The 19,245-nt window shown below is 38.9% G+C and overlaps 2 protein-coding genes across 2 annotated transcripts in view; one reads left to right on the forward strand and one right to left on the reverse strand.

The window, feature by feature from the left end:
* The window catches only part of arel1 (apoptosis resistant E3 ubiquitin protein ligase 1), a 78,931-nt gene extending 78,798 nt beyond the window's left edge, over positions 1–133 (reverse strand). The window contains exon 1 of the mRNA XM_048537006.2: positions 54–133. The gene's annotated coding sequence lies outside the window, so the exon portion shown is untranslated. The remainder of the gene's footprint in view (positions 1–53) is intronic.
* Positions 106–17,591, forward strand: fcf1 (FCF1 rRNA-processing protein). The gene is made up of 8 exons (XM_048537007.2): positions 106–211; positions 1,695–1,762; positions 2,785–2,856; positions 5,039–5,187; positions 9,383–9,455; positions 10,551–10,638; positions 11,665–11,759; positions 16,585–17,591. Exons 1-8 carry the CDS (start codon positions 209–211, stop codon positions 16,631–16,633), a joined length of 597 nt encoding a protein of 198 aa, XP_048392964.1. The 5' UTR covers positions 106–208; the 3' UTR covers positions 16,634–17,591.
* Positions 17,592–19,245: the final 1,654 nt, after the last annotated feature.

Genomic DNA, 19,245 nt, shown 5'->3' on the forward strand with positions numbered 1-19,245 from the left:
TTACGGTGAGTATTTCGTTAGGATTCAGCACCACACCCTTAACAAACACTAACCTGTAGCCTCCACCTCAGACGGTCCTCCCTCTTCATTTTGTTTCTCGGGACCTATAGCAACCGGAAGCTGCAAGGAGCCGGTCGCTGCGCTGATGACGTCTCCCAACGGCGCTCACCGTTGACGCGACGGCCACCCGAGCACCGAGGAGGACAACATGGTAACGATGAGGAAAATCGGCCTCGGCCGCCTGTGTAGAAAATGCCTTACGTCCTTTGGATATTTGTCGGCAGCGGGAGCTTTTCGTTTTGAGTAGCAGAAAGAGGCTATTGGCTCGTCGAGTTCCATGCTGGTCCGCCCTGCCCAGTCTCCCCTTTTCACATCTGAAGGAGGGTCATTGAACTTGAAACGTCAGCTGTTCTTCTCTCTCCGCAGATACTGCCGGACCTGCTGAGTTTCTCCAGCAATTTCTGTTTCCTCCCCGGCGTTTAGTCAGTGGCCCTTCAGCTTACCATGTTTGAGGCGCATCTCCAGGCTCCTTTGGAATGGGTTTAGGATTTCTGCGTCTACTCACTGTCTCCTTTCGGGAGATATTTCTCATCTTTCCTCGAACTTGTGTACCAACCACTTTAAATCTATCCCTCCCCAAGACACTAACCACTTTGCTAAGGTCAATAGCAGACCCGCCCCCACCCCATCCATTTCGGTTCAGGCCCCTTCCCCAGTCTTTAGGATGACCAACGGTTCGTTTTGAGAGGACGGTCTCCTTCCCCTATCGTCAGGATGATCGTTCTTTGGGTAGGAGAGAATTGGTCTCTTTCCCCTTTCCAGCAGGACCAACTCTTTGGGAAGTGGGATTTGAGGGACATTCAAACGCCTTGACTAAGCTACAAGAAGCAGAAAGAGGTCAGAAATCCAAGTAAACCCCCCCCCCAAAAAAAATGCAGATGCTGTAAATCAGGAATAAAAACAAAAGTTTCTGGAAAAGTTGCCAGAACTGCTGTGCTTTGTCAGCAACTTTGTTTTTTGTTCAAAAATACAAGTGTTTTAGGAGGAAATTATGTGGGATGAAGGAAAATGAATAAAGAAAGGATTATCCTGTGAAATATGGGACAGTTAGTTATACTACCCTTTCCCATTTTAACACTATTGAAATTAACCTTAAAATATTGGTCTCACTCATATTCTATCAGTTTGTGTTAAATGTTATGTGTTACGTTTAAGATTGCTTAACTTTTCAGATATAATGGAGATCATTTCTACTGTAATTACCATTTTTGGCAAGTTTATGGAATTGTTTGAGATGAGGTACTACATATACAGAAAAGAAAAGCAAAGTATAAATGAAAGCCATGTATTTATATAGCATCTTTCGCATTCACACCTAAAAACACTTTATGACCAATGACATAACTTTTGAAGTGCAGTCATTTTTCTGAAAAAATATATCAAAATGAAGAACCAAAGGGCACCAGTTTCTGACAATTGGTGAAAAATACCTCCATGTAGCGTTCTTATTCTAATCTTAAAGCTGTGTCACGACAATTCAAACTTTTGCTTAAAATTAGCATATTGTTTTTCTCAAGGAGACAAATTTGTTTGGCTTTGTTAATTTTACTCTTGTACTTCGATATCTGGCTGTTAACATTATTACTGTTTGCATGTGCCATTTGAGCCTCTTTTTAATTTCAAATTTTTTTCAGGGAAAAGCAAAGAAAGCTAGAAAATATGCAGTCATGAAACGAATGATTAGTTTACGAGATTCACGAATGTAAGTTTTTTTTTCAGTTAAGTTTAGGGGCGTCTTAAAAGGATTGATGAGCCTAATGTTTGCTTTTTTTCTGCCACTCTGTTGTATTATTCTTTTTTATATTCTTTCATGGGATATGCCTATTGCTGGCAAGGACAGCATTTGTTGCCTTATTACCCTTAGACTAAGTGACTTTGTAGAGCATTTAAAGTCAACCAAATTGGAGTAATTCTGGACTCAGGTGGACCAGGTGAAGATAGCAGATTTTCTTCTCTAAAGGATATTAGTAAAACATACTTTTTGTAAAAAAAAGTAAGAATAGTTTTGCAGTCATTAACTCAAACTTTAAATTCCAGATTTAATTACTCCAATTTAAATTCTGCCTGTTGTTTTAATAGGAATTTAATAGGAAGAGCTTTCTATGCTCTTTCAGTTCTTGTCTATGAAAATTATAATGGATGTTTATTTCTTTAAAGTGCTGTCAAAATGACAAGGTACCATGCTTGGTTTGACCCCTCATTTAAGACATGCAAGACATTTAAGTGAATGCAAGTTACAGCTTTCCTCTGTTCAGAGCTAAAAATTCATACCTTAATCCTTGATGTATTCCAAGTTGGCAGATCTTGTTGGGGACAGTAATCGGATCCCTACAATTTATTTCTATCCATTGAAAGAGGGAAAATTATTTTTTGCTTGCTGGCTATTGAAGTAGGTAGTTGGATAGGGAAAGGAGGCTATTGATTAAGCTATAATGTCGTTGGAAGCATGTAATCATTTGACATTCCGTATCAAATTTGTTACATGAATATCAGCTACTTATATTTGATGGTAATTGATAGCTGGTGACCATGAAACCCTGGTGGGCAGTTTGGTGAAGTGCAAAAGTTGACAAGGGATGTTTCTAACTCTGGGTTTTTGAGCGATTTCTTACTTCCATCTGGTGGCAGTTGATACGAACTGTGAATTTAGCTCCATCATATTATTGGTCAATATTTAGCCAAGTAACTGTTAATATATAAGATACTACGTTTGTCTTTTTCCAGAAATGAAAAAGACAGAGCAAAACCACAGAAGAAAATGAAAGATGACCCTAGTGCTCTGAAAATAAAAGAGGTGTATGTATAAAACTCTGCTTTACAGATTACATGCTTAAATTTGCAGTTTTATGTTGTTAAATTTAGTGAACGTGAGGAATGTAATATATCTGTGCTGTCTGTAATGCAAACAGCAATGAGCACTCTCAGTACTTGCCAAAGTATAGCACAGTACAGGCTCTTCAGCCCACGATATTGTGCCGACCTATGATCCTACTGTAAGATCAAAACTAACCTGCATACCCTTCATTTCAATATCATCCATGTGCCCATCCACATTGCTTAATGTCTCTAATGTATGCTGACAGACTTGCTTTATCAGAATTTCACTTTATAGCGACTACTGGTTCCTTCACAACTTCGGGATTCTTTGCTGAATAACTGCAGTAGTATGTTGAACCATCAACATTCTGCATCAAGGACATTGTGCAATGCATGCCCATTCTTGATCACTACTATTTAGGCAGTCCCTTGAGACCAAGGATGACTTTCTGTCTTTTAGGAGTTGTGGATCCTAAGTCATAGTCATAGAGCTGTACAGCATGGAAACAGGCTCTTTGATCCAACTCATCCATGCAGACCAGGTATCCTAAATTAATCTAGTCCCATTTGCCAGCATTTGGCCCATATCCCTCTAAACCCTTCCTACTCATGTACCCATCCAAATGTCTTGTAAGTATTGTGATTGTACCAGCCTCCACCACCTGCTCTGGCTGCTCATTTCATACGCACACTATCCTCTGTGTGAAAAAGCTACCCCTTAGGTACCTTTTAAATCTTTCCCCTCTCACCTCAAACCTATGCCCTCTAATTTTTGACTCCCTTACCCTGGGAAAAAGACCTTGGCAATTCACCTGATCCATGCCCCTCACAATTTAATTAAGCTCTCTAAGGTCACCCCACCTCCAACTCTACAGGAAGACAGCCCTAGCCTATTTAACCTCTCCCTATAACTCAAATCCTCCAAACCTGACAACATCCTTCTAAATCTTTCCTGAACCCTTGTAAGTTTCACAACATCCTTCCGACAGTAGGGGGACCAGAATTAAACGCAGTATTCCAAAAGTGGCTGAACCAATCTGCTGTACAGCTGCAATACAACCTTTCAACCCTAATATTCAATGAGGTGACTGAACAATCCATTGTGGGATGCTTGAAAGAGTTTAACCTTCTCTGTCTCTTCTTCAGTTTGGGTAGTCTCGGCCAAAAGATTCTGACACACCATGTTGCATATTTGATTAGTCTGTAGAGTGACATACATGATAACAACTTATTTTAGTGTTTGGACCTCCAAACCAGCTACTGAGAAATCCAGATTACTTGGGAATTCTGTTTGCCGGCGTTACAACCACTACCAAGAGAAATAAATGCTCCACATCCTATTTATGTAACATTGGCAGTCGTAATATAGGTTAGAGTATAATTGGCTAAACCTGTCTGGTCTAACGGCATGCAAACTTTGGCAGGCATCCTGCCGATTTACTAGTCAAGAGTTAGTACCTCTGCTTGACTTGCAATGCTATCTACAGTCACAGCACCCAATGACTGGATTGCCCCCTTTAAGTTCAATGAGTGTGTGCTCTTTACCTGTCTTTACCCCAAACCTGTTGGAATTATGATCCCCACACACCCAGTCGGTATGTTCACACTACTTTCAAGTTCTTATTCAAAATCTCAGGATCCCTTTAGTTTTTAATCAACAGTGGCCTTTAACATGACAGTAAAACCTACAAGGAAGCTTACTACATCAATTATTTGTGTTGGCTACAAAATGCACATCAGGCTTATTCCTTACCAGCTTATTGATTCACATTGTCATCTGAATAACTTTGGCAAAGAATTTGATAGAAAAAAATAGGTGATACCTTCTTAACAACCAAAATGGAAAGAAGAAAGAATATAACATAGGGTGGAATTTGCTCTGAGCCAAATTATTAAACATTGCATGGTAGGCTAGTAGAATCTGGTGACAGGGTAAAGCATTGGACAATATGGTATGGTATTAGCTCAGTGGGAATTCCGACTATTTGAAAATTTTCACATTGTTCATCCATAGATAAGTATCTCAGCAAAACATGTTAAAAATATTCCTTGGTTGCTTTGAAATTTTGAAAACAACATGACAATCATTTTTAATTAAAATACATTAAAATTTTTTTTTTAATTTTTGAGAAATTACAGACTTTCCTTGTTACTTTCCCAGGGTCAAGTATCCTTCTTGCCTGTTTTTCCAATATAATACACAGCTGGGTCCTCCCTATTATATCCTTGTTGACACCAATTTCATCAATTTCTCCATCAAGACTAAGCTGGACATCGTGCAATCGATGATGGACTGCTTGTATGCAAAGTGTGAGTGCTTGTCAGGCATCTAGTGTGTAATGTAATTATTTATTTATCTGTTCTATTATCTTGCTGGTTATTATATTGATATTACTGACACGTGTACTGAGGTATGGTGAAAAATATTGTCTTGCATGCTTTGCAGGCAGATCATAAAGCACAAATGCATTAGGGTAACAGAGAGAGTGCAGGAAACAATGTTACAACTGCCAAGAAAGTCCAGAAAAGAGATCAATATTAATATTAAAGAGGCCCATTCAGAAGTCTGATCACGTCTGATTTTGAGTGAGGATGTAAATTTTATTTCCTCCTCTCATCAGTACTCTAATTTACCTATGTCTTGCTCACTGCAAGTGCCTCAACCAGCTTGGAAAAAGTGGGTTTTCCTTCAATACCTTTCCCTGTGGGCATTTTCTCCTCCTCTCTCTGAGGATGGAACTCCGACAAAGAACAATATTTAAGGTTACGAATCAGTAATACAAGCTCATGTAAGCATTAGAGTTTGGGATTTTAATTGAGCTTGTATTAATATTTGTGGGATCAGTTATAGGACAGTGGGTACAGGGAAAGGCTGCATTTATTGCTTACCCTAACAGCATGTTTTAAATATTTTTCTTTGCCTTTTTCCTAATATAATGAAGTGCTTCCATTGACAAGAGGCTTGCTGCAGGATTCATAGCTTAAAACAAGGGGACTGCAATATAGCCCCTCGTCCAGACGGTGATCACTGTCAGCACAGCTTCAGGCAGCTTATTTATGATTCGTACAGCTTAATTGATCTTGAATCTGCAGACTTTGAGTGTCTCTGCACAGTTAGGAGAAACTCAATGTCAATATGTATTCAGCAACTATCCGTGTGTATAATTGGTGTCAAGGTTAACATTGGATAGAAGATTGACGAGCTAATGAGAAGCAGAAAGTGGGGCAAATTAGTCCCTTTGTTACAACTTGTGAAGAGTAACAAATGGTGTCCCACAAGGATTAGTGCTCAGACTTCAACATTTTTAAATTTATATAAATCATTGGAATCAAGGGACCAATGGTATAGCTACTGGATTTGCTGATAACACAAATATAAATAGGAAAGGAAGTGTCTAAATTTTTTTAAAAATTATTATGTAAACTGTGAGAGATTGCAGAGCTCTGAGGTGCAATGGGATCTGGATGTCCGAGTGCATGAATTGCAAAAGGTTAGTAGCCAAGTACAGCAAATGATTTGCAAACCTCATAGAATGTTAACACTTACTGCAAGGGGAATTGAAAACAAAAATGGGATGATTATGCTTCAGCTACAGAAATGATACCACACCTTAAGTACAGTGTACAGTATTGATCTCCTTATTTAAGGAAATATGTATGTGTACTGAACACAGGTCAAAGAAGGTTTACTAGACTAATTCTTAGGATGAGTAGGTTTTTTTTGGAAGGAAGGTTGAACAGACTAGGCTTATACCAACTGGAGTTTAAGAGAATAAAAGGTGACTTGACTGAAACGCAATGGTCATGAGTGATCTTGACAGGGTGCATGCGGAAAGAATGGTCCCTCCTGGGAAACTCTAGAACTACAGGTTGCTGTCTTAAATGAGCAATACCTTATTTTTAAAAAGCAATGATGAAAAATTATTTCTTACAGATATTTATAAGTCTTTGGAATGCTCCTCCTCGAATGATCGTGGAAGTAAAGATATTGAATACTTTTAAGACAGATAAAGAGTCAAGATAAGAAGGTGAAAGGTTATCAGGGTAGGCATGATTGTGGAGTAATAATACCAGCTGTGATCTTATTGAACAGCATGGCACATTCAAGGAGCTGAGTAGCTCTTTGTTTCTATATCTGTTCAGCTGTTTGCACGAAGGGACTGAATTAGCTGAATTTCAAAATGTTACATTAACATTACAGTTAGTTTCTTAATGGAATTTGATGAGCGAACTAAATCTCAGAGACATCTTGCCACAAGGTAACATCTTTAAATTCTACAGGATATTTAAGGCACATATTGTTTTAGCTTTTATTAATAGAGGGATCGAGTTCCGGAACCAAGAGGTTATGGTGAAGCTGTACAAAACTCTGGTGCGGCTGCACTTGGAGTATTGCGTACAGTTCTGGTCACCGCATTTTAAGAAGGATGTGGAAGCTTTGGAAAGGGTGCAGAGGAGATTTACTAGGATGTTGCCTGGTATGGAGGGAAGGTCTTAGGAGGAAAGGCTGAGGGACTTGAGGCTGTTTTCATTAGAGAGAAGAAGGTTGAGAGGTGACTTAATTGAAACATATAAAATAATCAGAGGGTTAGATAGGGTGGATAGGGAGAGCCTTTTTCCTAGGATGGTGACGGCAAGCACAAGGGGGCATTGCTTTAAATTGAGGGGTGAAAGATATAGGACAGATGTCAGAGGTGGTTTCTTTACTCAGAGTAGTAAGGGAATGGAATGCTTTGCCTGCAACGGTAGTAGATTCGCCAACTTTAGGTACATTTAAGTCATCATTGGACAAGCATATGGACGTACATGGAATAGTGTAGGTTAGATGGGCTTGAGATCGGTATGACAGGTCGGCACAACATTGAGGGCCGAAGGGCCTGTACTGTGCTGTTATGTTCTATGTTCTATAACGTAAGTGATCAACTATGCAGTGTCCAAAGGATTGTGAGTACTGCCTGATTCAGCGGTTTTCAAGCTGTAAAAATTGTTGGTAATGAACAGCAGCAAAAGGAAGGTCTTTCTTAAAATATTTTCTTGCAATTTGAACTGTGAATTCTGCACCAGGTACAGTCAATTCAAAAGTACTACATAATGCTAAACCTAGGAGAGCAAAGCAGATGCTGAATTTTGAGGGAACAGAGACAAGATTATATTAACAGAAACTATTTCGGCAAACTAAAATTTTTTTCTTAATTGCCTGGTGTGCATGAGCGTAATCTGTACAGTTTCTGTAATCTGATCTGTACAGGAAAATAGATCGCTTTTGCATTTAAATTTTAAAAAAACCTCCTTTGTTTTTTACATCTCCCATTTCCTTCCTTTCATTGCAGGACCTCTCCCATAACATTCTGGATTTTGAATTTTTACTTTGTAGCCCAAAATGCCAGCTTTTGCTCCTTTAGAAATTAGTTTCATTTTCAAATTTCAGGCATTGGGACATTCTCAGTCTCTCAATTACTAATCATTGGAACAGAGAGAGTGAAAATCAGAAATGCACACAGACAGCACGAAACTCACTAATCTACATAAGGACTGAAAAATGGAAACTTGAGGACACAGAAAAGAAGGAACCAGAAAGATATGCAATATGACAGGCAATGAATCTACACTGACAGAGGGATTATCCCTTAGCATTCAGTGGTGTAAACATTACTGAATGTCCAATTGTCAACATTCTGGGGGATTACCATTGACTAAAAACTGAACTAGATAAACCATATAAATGATTTGGCTACAAAGGCAGGTCAGAGGCCATGAATTCTGTGGTAAGCAATTCACCTCTTGTCTCCCCAGTGCCAGTCCGCCATCCACAAGGCACACATTAGGAGTGTGAGGGATTACTGTCCACCTGCCAGAATGAGTGCAACTCCAACAATACTCGAAGTTCAATGTTGTCCAGGGAAAAAAAAGCACACTTTGTTGTTATTCGATCCAATATCATCAAAATTCATTCCTTCCACCATCAACAGATAGTATGTACCATCTACAAGATGACCTGCAGTAATTTACCAAGGCTCCTCTAACATCACCTTTCATACCCTCTAACACCTAGGTCAGAAGATACAAGGAACACCACCAGCTGCAAGCTCCCCTCCAAATCATACTCCCTCCTGATTTGGGACTATATTGTCAATCCTTTACTGTCATCAGGTCAAAATCCTGGAAGTCCCTTCCACAACAAGCAAGAGTCCAATAACGTACATATAGAAGAAACTGAGAGACATACACACGCATGCACACATGTACAATTTAGACCAGACATACAAGATTGCAAAATGAATTTGGCTATATTCTGCAAAGGATGGAGTTGTTTCATGAGTTAATTGTCAGTGATCGTTTACATAAAATTGTGAAGAATTGGAAACAACTATATGTTAAGTATTGCTTCTTATCAGATGGGCACAGCTGGCAAGGATGCTTTAAGATTAAAGAGAGAGGGAGATACAGAATTTCCACAACAAAATAAAGCATAGGATAAAAGATGTGACCTCTGAATTTTCTGTAGGTGTACCATGTATTACAGACTGTGTGATGGCAGAAATTGAGAAGCTGGGACAGAAGTACAGAGTCGCTCTAAGGTAAAATTATTTCTCAAACGGGATTATCAACGTTTCACTGCAGTTCGAATACTCAATCAGGAATAACTGTGGTTTTTATTCATTCATTTATTGTGAATGGTGACATCAAGGCCAGCATTGCTTGCTCATCCCCATTTGTCCTTGAGATGGTCATTGTGAGCCACTTCTTGAACAGCTGCTGTCCCTGTGGTGAAAGTATAATTTTTGGGAGGGTTCCTGGGATCTTGACTGAAGAATGGTGAAGGAGGAGTGATATATTTCCAAGTTAGGATGCTCAGAAACTTGGAGTGATGAGGTACCATGGGAAAGTTGCCTTTCTCCATTAATGATACTCGTTTTTCATTCCAGGCTTATTTAATTGACTGAACTTCAATTCTGCATCGACAACAGTGGCATTTGAACACACGCCTCTGTGTCATTTCACCAGGCTTCTAGCTTGCTGCTAGGAGATATTAATGTGCAGTGGGTAGCATCTCTCTATTTCTGAGCCAATAGCTCTGGATTTAATACCCACATTCGGACTTGATCGTCATGAAGATGTTGTGCCCTCAAACAGACTGAACAACGTGGCCAGAAAGATTACTTTTCAATCTGTAAATCCTTCCACTATGTCTATGACAGGTGGTAGGAATGGGCAAGTCCCCTGGTCACTCAGAGCCTCACATGGTAGGTGTAGCACAAGAACTTCCCACATTAAAAGACTCAAACACAGAGGTTCTTACTACGAGCTGTATTCTTGGGCAAGTATCCCCCCCAAGAAGGTACAGCTCACCAGTCCAGCAACAGAACCACTGGGTTACATACAGAGTTCCTGAGGCACTAAAAATACAAGCAGTAGCTGTTTTGTGCATATTTTAAGCATGAGATCTCCTGTCCTTAGTACCACAGAAGAACTCTTGAGTGTTTCTGAAGCTGTCTGGGCAAGCGAAAACATACATGCTGGTTACCAACAATAAAAGGTTACCAACAGGAATAAGTCTGTCACATGGAGGCCAAAAATAAAAAAAAAAGAGAAGTTGGAAATGTGTTCAGTGCCAGTCATTGGACAAGCGTGATTTATTCCTGAATTTGTAACATTGTTGTTTACTTTTCCAGAATAGCAAAGGATCCAAGGTTCGAGCGATTACCTTGTACACACAAAGGAACGTATGCTGATGATTGTCTAGTGCAGCGAGTCACACAAGTAAGTAAAAATTTGCTCATTTTTTAACAAAATATTTTTAGAACAATCACATTTTAGTTGATTTCCCCCACTAATATCTGCATTTTTATGACATTGGGCTGTTTTGTGAGTTCCACTAGTGTCTTGCAATTTGTACAAATGGCCACTCTTCATCTGTAGCCATGAGGGATAGAACCTCGCCCACTGTCTGTACACTTGCACGTTCCAGCAACATTTATTACATAATGGGTATAACATGGGAGTAGGGCAATGGTAGCAGCCCCAACTACTATTCCAGTTGTGATAACTTAATACTTCCAAGATTAGGCTTTGAATATGAGACACTCCATTTACATATGTCCATTCTGGCCTTAAATTTACTTGCAAGGTTGTAACAGTCTAGACTATTTGCATTTCATCTTGAGTGCTGAACACAAACTTGAGTTTAAATGTTGAAGAAAATCATTGACTAGTTAGCTCATTGCTTTAAAAAAAAGTACTTCACTCCATCAAATCTGAACTGAGTGATTCAAAGAGCAATGGACTTTGTTCTACTCCCCTGATCTTTCCCCATGTTTCTACAATTTTTTGTTCCTTCAAATAATATTCTGATCCCCAGTTTAAAACTATCGAATTTGTATATGCTAACTTATCAGGCTCGGCATTCCAAATCATGACAGTAACGACATAAAAAAGCCTGTTCCTTATCACCTCTGGATCTTCCAAAAATTATTTTAAATTTTTGTCTGTGGTTGGCAAAGCTTCAGCTATTGAAAACAATTTCTGTTTATTGACTGTTATCCAAAGGTTTCACTATTTTAAACAAATCGATAAAATTTGCTCTTGGCCTTCTCTACTTTAAACTAAACAGACCAGTTTCTCCAGACTATCCAGAAAATTGTAATTCTTCATCCCTGGGTGCATTCGAGCAAATCTCATCTGTGTCTCCCGCAATCTCGCATCTATCCTGAAGCGCAGCGGCAAGAATTAGACACAACTTTTCTTTCAAAAGACATCTTTCAAATTTCCCTTTACTCTCATTTGCAGCACAAATGTTACATTGTGGCGACAGTGGACAGAGATCTCAAGAGGAGGATCCGAAAAATTCCAGGAGTCCCTATTATGTACATCTCTAATCATAAGTAAGAACATAAAAAATGGTAAAAGCTATTTGTGCTGCCCACCGTCCATTAAATTAGACTCAATATCTACAGGTTCTTTTTTATAAAATTTCATACCCTTCTGGTATCTGATGAATGCAAAATCTACCAGTTATCTTCTGAAGTTAGATAAAGCAGAGCCAATGAATGTGATCTTTTTGGATTTCAACAAGGCCTTTGACAAGTTGCCAGCAATCCTATAGAGAATTCCACAGATTCCACTACCCTTTGAATGAAGAAATATTTTTTCTTTTCCATCCTAAGTAGCCTACCTAATATATAAGATGAATAAGATTAGATACCTGGATAGGAAGAAGGTACTGGAATGGATAGAAGAGTGGCTGACTTACAGAAGGCAGAAAGTGGGAATAAAGGACACATTTTGCAGTTGGTGTCTAGTGGAGTTCCGCCAGGGTCATTGCTGACGCCACAACTAATCACATCATATGTCGATGATCTGGATGAAGGAACAGAGGGTATTATTGCTAATTTTGCAGATATCATAAAGATATGTGGAGGAGCAGGTTCTGTTGAAGAAGCAGGGAGTTTGTCAAACAACTTGGCAGGCTAGGAGACTGAATAAAGAAGTGGTGGATGGAATACAATGGGGAAGTGCGAGGTTATGCACTTCAGTAGAAAAATAGAGACACAGACAATTTCCTAAATGGAGAAAGGCTTCAGAAATCTGAAGCACAAAGGAACTTGGAAGTCTTAGTTCAGGAATCCTTTAAGATTAACATGCAAATTGGGATGGCAATTAGGAAGGCAAATGCAAATTTGTATTTGCTTCGAGCAGACTAGAATACAAGAGCATGGCTGTACTACTGAGGTTGTACAAAACTCTGGTCAGACCACATTTGGAATATTGTGAGCAGTTTTGGGCAGTGTCTGGAAGGAAGGATGTGCTGGCAGTGGAAGGGTACGAGAGGACATTTAAAGAATGAACTCAGAGATGAAGGCGTATGAAGAGCACTTAAAGACTCTGGGTCTGCACTCAATGGAGTTTAGAAGGATGAGGGGATATATGAATGAAACTTTCAGAATACTGAGAGAACATAACATAAGAACTAGGAGCAGGAGTAGGCTATCTGGCTCCTCGAGCCTGCCCCGCCATTTAATAAGATCATGGCCTGGATAGAGTGAATTTGGAAAAGATGTTTCCATCAGGAGGAGACACTGGGACTCAAGGGCACAGTCTAAGTGAAAAATATCTTGAGTATTGCAGAAAAAGGTACATTTTGCCAAAGCTTTCATGTTGCACCCATCAAGACTGGTGTCCTTGTACACTAGTCAATGAAAGTAGACAGATGCAACAAGTAACTCTGAAGACAAATGGTATATTGGTCTTCATTGCAAGACGATTTGAGTTCAGAAGTTGTCTTAAACTGCAGATATTCAGGGGCTTAGTGAGACCATATCTATGTATTTCCTTCAGTTTTGATCACTATCTAGGAAAGGAGCTATTTGCCATTGACTAAGTGCAGCAGAGGTTCACTAGGCTGATAGAGGGAGTAGCGGGACTGACCTATGGTTTGTTCATAGAATCCCTACAGTGTGGAAACTGTCCCTTCAGCCCAACAAGTCCACGCCAACCCTAGGAGCATCCCACCCAGAGCCATCGCCCTATAACCCATCTCTACGCATCTGTGAATACTAAGGGAAATTTAGCATGGCCAATCCACCTAGCCCGCACGTCTTTGGACTGTGGGAGGAAACCAGAGCACCCGGAGGAAACCCACACAGACATAGTAGAATGTGCAAACTACATTCACCACAACTTAGAAGGATGAGTATGGATCCAATAGAAACATAAGTTTTAACCAGGCTGGACAGACTAAATGTAGGGAGGATCTTCTGCCTGTTTGCAGGAGTCTGGAGCCGGGTATCATGACCTTAGGATGTGGGGTAGGCTACTTAGAACTGAGATGAGAAAATATTTCTTCATTCAAAGAGTAGTGAACCTGTGTAATTCACTACAGCAGTTGTGAAGGCCAAGTAAATATATTAAAGAAAGATTTTTTAAAAATTTTGAGGTCGTTAAAGGTATAGAAATAAAGCAGGAATATGTCATTGAGATAGTGAATGAGCAGAAATTATGTTCAAGGGCCAAACGTCCCACTACGCAAAGGCAACAGCCAATGGTATTATTGTTAGTCTGTTAATCCAGAAACTTAGATAATGTTCTGAGGAGCTGGCTGAGAATCCCACATGGCAGATGGTGGAATTTAAATTCAACAAAAGTCCTGGGATTAGGAGTCAATTGATGGTCACAAAGCCATTTGTTGACTCAGAGAAAACGCATGTGGTTCACCATGTCCTTTAGAGAAGGACACTGGTCTGGCTTACACGTGACTCCAGACCCACAGTAATGTGGTTGACTTTCAACAGCTCTCTGGGCAATTCCTGATAGCTAATAGATGTTGGCCAAGCTAGTGATACCTTCACCCCATGAAAGAATTCAAATAAAAGTTCCTCCTAGTTTCTGTGTTGTCTTGTGGGACAATTTGCAAGAACCAATAAACGGAAAAGCCAAAAGGTATACTCTTTGAGAGGAGATACTGTTTGGTAGACAAGTCGACTCTGCCTGATAGAATGTTGCCCTGGAAAATGCAGAAGATAAAGATGATTGACTATTAATTGTCAGAATTTGTTTAAATTTGAAACTGTGCAGGTTGACTTTGATCAGGGACTTGCCCTGAGAAATGAACCTGCAAATGGCTGTCACCTTTTCTAGTGTTGAAACAGGCACATTGAGTCCATGTGTTTTTTCTGTCAGTGAAGAACAGAGCCCTGTGTATTAACATATGTAGCTTCTGGTACACTCAAGTATAGCATACTGCAAGCCTAATAAACAAACCTAAATTGGTTCTTGGTTTAGCTCTTCACACACAAGATTATCTACCAAATGTTGTCCAATTGCAGAATCATGTCGAATGTTTGACTCCGTTGCAGGTTTTTCAAGTGCCAGCTGATTGGGTATGGTCAGTAACTTACTGTTGCAAACAGCCGAAGGGATGTGCTGCAAGGATCCGCCAGGCTTTTTGATGCACAACCTACATAACTGGCATCACACTGGCACTGAAATTCAAACAGCACGTTATTCATTTGTGTAATAGGCAAAAGGTCTTTTTGACTTGATGGCCACATCCTATTGTGGTAAAGACCGCTTTTGTTGCTATTACATATTACCAGTGTGAAACAGCTGCCCATGATGGGACACTACGTTACACCATCATATCCTCTAAATGAACTTACATGCTGACACATGCTTATGTTTGTGCACTGTTTCTACCCATCACATTCTCATTGTTTAATCATCTCACATCTATTGCCTTATGCTTTCCCCTCTCCAAATTGTGCCACACTCCAATATTCATTCAAACTCCTATCTACAGTGACTCAATTGTGGTTCAAATGAAGCCCATCCCCAATGAAACAGCTCGTTCTTTCCTAGTATTATTGGCAATGCCTGGTTAATTGAAACTCATTTTTCCCATCAGATCTTTGAGCCAGGTATTCAATTATTTGATCATATTTACCATATGCTTCTGATTTGCATAGTAGTGCAGAGAACCCTGATTCTGCTATTTAGCTTCGAGCTGTAGATAGTCTTTTTATCTTACTTGTACACGGATACCAATTTGGACCTTGGCAATTGGATCTTTTCTCAACCATTCCAAGTTCTTCAGTTAAAAACTAGCCATTTATAATGGCAACCATGAAAATGCCATCTCATGTCACAAAAAGCCAACTAGAAAGATAATCTGTCCTTACTTATGAATCCACAATCACGTAATTCACATATAAGTGCCCTCCGAAATGGTCTATAAGGCCACTCGGTTCAAAGGTAAATAGGGCGGGACAACAAATGCTGCCCTTCCCGGTGACACCCAGATCTCCTGAAAGAAGAAATGAAAAAATATGTTCAGAATTGGGAAAATAGTTAATTCAAAACTGAAGGTTACTTATCTTAATGCACGTAGGATTTGTAGCAAGGTAGAAGAATTAACAAATAAAAATAAACATAATGACAAGCAAATTTTACCCTGAGGTTACAAGGTGACCTGCACTGGGAATTAACTATTCGAGGGTGCTTGACATTCCAAAAAGATTCAAGAAAGGAGAATGGAATAGTTTAGTTGTATTAATAAAAGATGAGATCAGTAATGTAATGAGAAATACTCTTGGCTCAAGATCAAGATGTAGAATCAGTTTGATTCGAAATATTCAACACCAGGGGAAATGGATATTGGTGGAGTCTGTTCTGTAGCTGCTGTGTAGGACAGATTATAAATCAAGAATTAACAGGGTTTGTAAGAAAGATACTGCAGTAATCATGATTAACTATAATGTTCGTATAAATTGGATAACCTAGTTTGCCGTTCCATACTGGGTCCTCAGGCAATATAGCAGTCATTCAATAACATTTCCATACTGAGAGGTTGCTGTCTTTAGGATGAATTATGAAAGCATTAATCTGTTTCTCTGAAAGAGAAGGATGCAATGGTACCACATGAAGAGCAACAATATCCGATCAGGGACATTGTTAACTTCAATTCCTCAACTCACAGCTCTAAGCACATTAGCTGACCATTTATCTCAGTGCTGCTTGTGAAGCTTCATTGTGTGCAAACCTTGGTTGCCACATTGCTGAACATTACATAAGTGACTGAGCTTCAAAGTTAATTGTCTGTGAAGCACATAGCAACATCCTGAGGTCATGAGAGTTACTTCTTTCATATATGTACGCTGAACAGATGTGTTGGTAAGCAGTTTGACTTTTAACACTGTCCAATTTTGTTTCCAGATACAACATTGAACGGATGCCGGATGACTATGGTGCCCCCAGATTTTGATAAGGCAGCAAAATTCTGCTTACACCAAAAGATTGGTGTTTGCTCTTTGTCAGTGACCTCCGTAGCTTCTGAATAAAAACTTGGGGCATGTACAGGTTCCACAAAAATGTAGAAAGGATTTTTGTTTGATTGTAAACTGAGCTGTTATTTGAGATAAAAAGTTTTAAACTGTAAGTGGGGTTGGCTTCCAACTTATTTTTCTTGAATGTCTTCCACTCCTTGGTTATCTTTCCATCTGGTGACATTACAGTGCCAACAATTCAAAAATTCCAATGCATCATCTTTGGATCTTGGCAATGAGGTCAAGTTGTAAAAAGTGACATCTAGGCGTCTATTTTATCTTCTTTGTAACATCATGTGAATACTTCCAACTAGAGTATTGTTTACCAGTTGGAAGTGGGAACTCCAAATGAGTTATCCTAAATCTTGGAAACCCATGTCAGGTAGCACCCTTATACAATATTGACTATGCAGACCCAGCTCAATACAAGTGAAGAATTGAATAAATATCAATTTGTGTGCCTGAGAGGTGGTGATTTTATCATTTTTCACAATGTATGATGTTGAACAGATTTACTTTTAATGTTATATTTAAACAATTATCGTCACTGTATCTGTTCTTTGGTTTGTTTTGGATCTACAGTTGATAAATTTAAACATCTAATTCAAGACTAGGAAATAATCTTACCATTGTACAAACCTATCCACAGTGATGGACTGAACTTGCTGCATTATCCTTCCAATTATGATTGAGTTGGCAAGGAATTTCCACTCTGACCCTCCTGGGTAATCAAAACTAGAGCAGCAAGTCCCTTCAGCTCTTCATAGTTTTATGATGTGCCTTTTAGGTAACTTTCTGCCTAACTGCTGGGTGATAGAAATATTCCAGTCATAAATGTATATATCTCGTTTACAAATTAAAATGAATGCTATGTATATTTACTTTGTATCCTTAAAACATGGTTCAAACCTTGAATAATTAATCCTACACCATAATAAAGTGTTTTTTTTTGCTTTTCGTACATTCAGGTTTAAAGTGACTGTGAGCGAGAATGCTCAAAAGATTTACTGTGGGTCCATACCTATTAGCAAGTATCTGTACTGAGAAATTCTGGTTTGTTTTCGCTTGAAAGCATTTAAAAATGACTTTTCATGTTTTTTTAAAGACAATCCTTGAAGATTGAGTTTGCTCACCTGCAGAATTAATGCACAAATAAAATCCGTTTAATTGCAAAGAGAAATAACAAATTGTTTTTACAAACATTGGAGGGAATTTTGTATTCATATATAAAAGACTGTTTGTTGATTTAAGTAATTTTAATCTAGAAGACTCAACTTAAATCTATGGATCTATGTATCTGCCTTTCCCAAGAAGGACCTATTCTTGTGCTGTACAGTTCTAATCAATGGTGCAGTATTACAGAAAGCTAATTGGTAATGTACAGCAAAGTTAAAGTTAGTGAACTGGTCATTTTAATCCAGTCTAAATCAGCAGTTCTGCAGTCTGTGACTTCCATGAGCCTGGAAGAATGGTAACATTTGAGGAGATGTTCTAAGAACCATTTAATTGTGTTGTTGTATTTCATGATCTTGAGACATAAATGTGAAAGGGGAAGAAAAGCATTCTGCAGGATGTACAATTCAAAATTGCAGGACTTCAAAACATTGGAATTTCTTGCTTCACTCAGTCTTCTTTTCCATGACGTTCAGGCTTTAAAAAACGCACGTTGACATGACCTACTAAATAATTCCGGTTGATACAAGGGGTCCCTTCTGTTCATTTTAATTTTGTAGGTAGACTGCACTATAAAGTTGACAATATTGTTCAATATCACAATTGCAAAAAAATGCACATTTGAAGAGATAGCTAGGAACCGGAAAAATACAGAATGGCAAATGACCTCAAAGTTACCAATTGTTTTTAAACTAAATTAGTGCCCACAAAAAAGTTTGGAAAAACGTACTGTTCAATGCTTCTGTCAAAAGCAATTTAGAGACTTAAGTTTCACATCTGCAAAGTATCCTTTCAGAAAACCTGTGTGATAGATCAACTTCATTAGATCAAAGTTGATCTCAACATTTTGCCAGATACTGGATAGTTGGTGACGCTTTTTACTTCAAGATCAGCTTCCAATCTCCTATTCATGCCATTACTAAAACTGCCTGTTAGCTCATCCTTTACTTCACCCATGTCTTAGTTCATATGCTGCTGAAAACCTAATTCAAGTCTTTGTTAACTCTGGACATGACTCTTTCCAAACTCTGGACATGACTCTTTCCACATTTCACCCTCTTAAAATTGAGGTAATTCAAAACTCTAATGGTCATGTCTTTACTAACACCAAGTCTCATTCCTTGTCCCTTCTGTACTCACCGATATTGACTCCTGGCCAAGAAATGACTTCGCTTTAAATTTCTCAGTCTTTTATTAGTTCTTTCAATGTTCTTGTGTCTGGCAGTTCCACAAACCCTGGCATACCAGCATTGAACTTATTATGGCCTTTTGTACATCTCCAATTCGGCTGAACCATCACTTGCATAGGTTCCAATTTCTGCAATATGTTCCTATACGTATTCCACATCTTGCTTTCCTCCTCTGAAGCATTCCTTAA

The sequence above is a fragment of the Stegostoma tigrinum genome, chromosome 10, assembly GCF_030684315.1.
Source record: "Stegostoma tigrinum isolate sSteTig4 chromosome 10, sSteTig4.hap1, whole genome shotgun sequence".
NCBI lineage: Eukaryota > Metazoa > Chordata > Chondrichthyes > Orectolobiformes > Stegostomatidae > Stegostoma > Stegostoma tigrinum.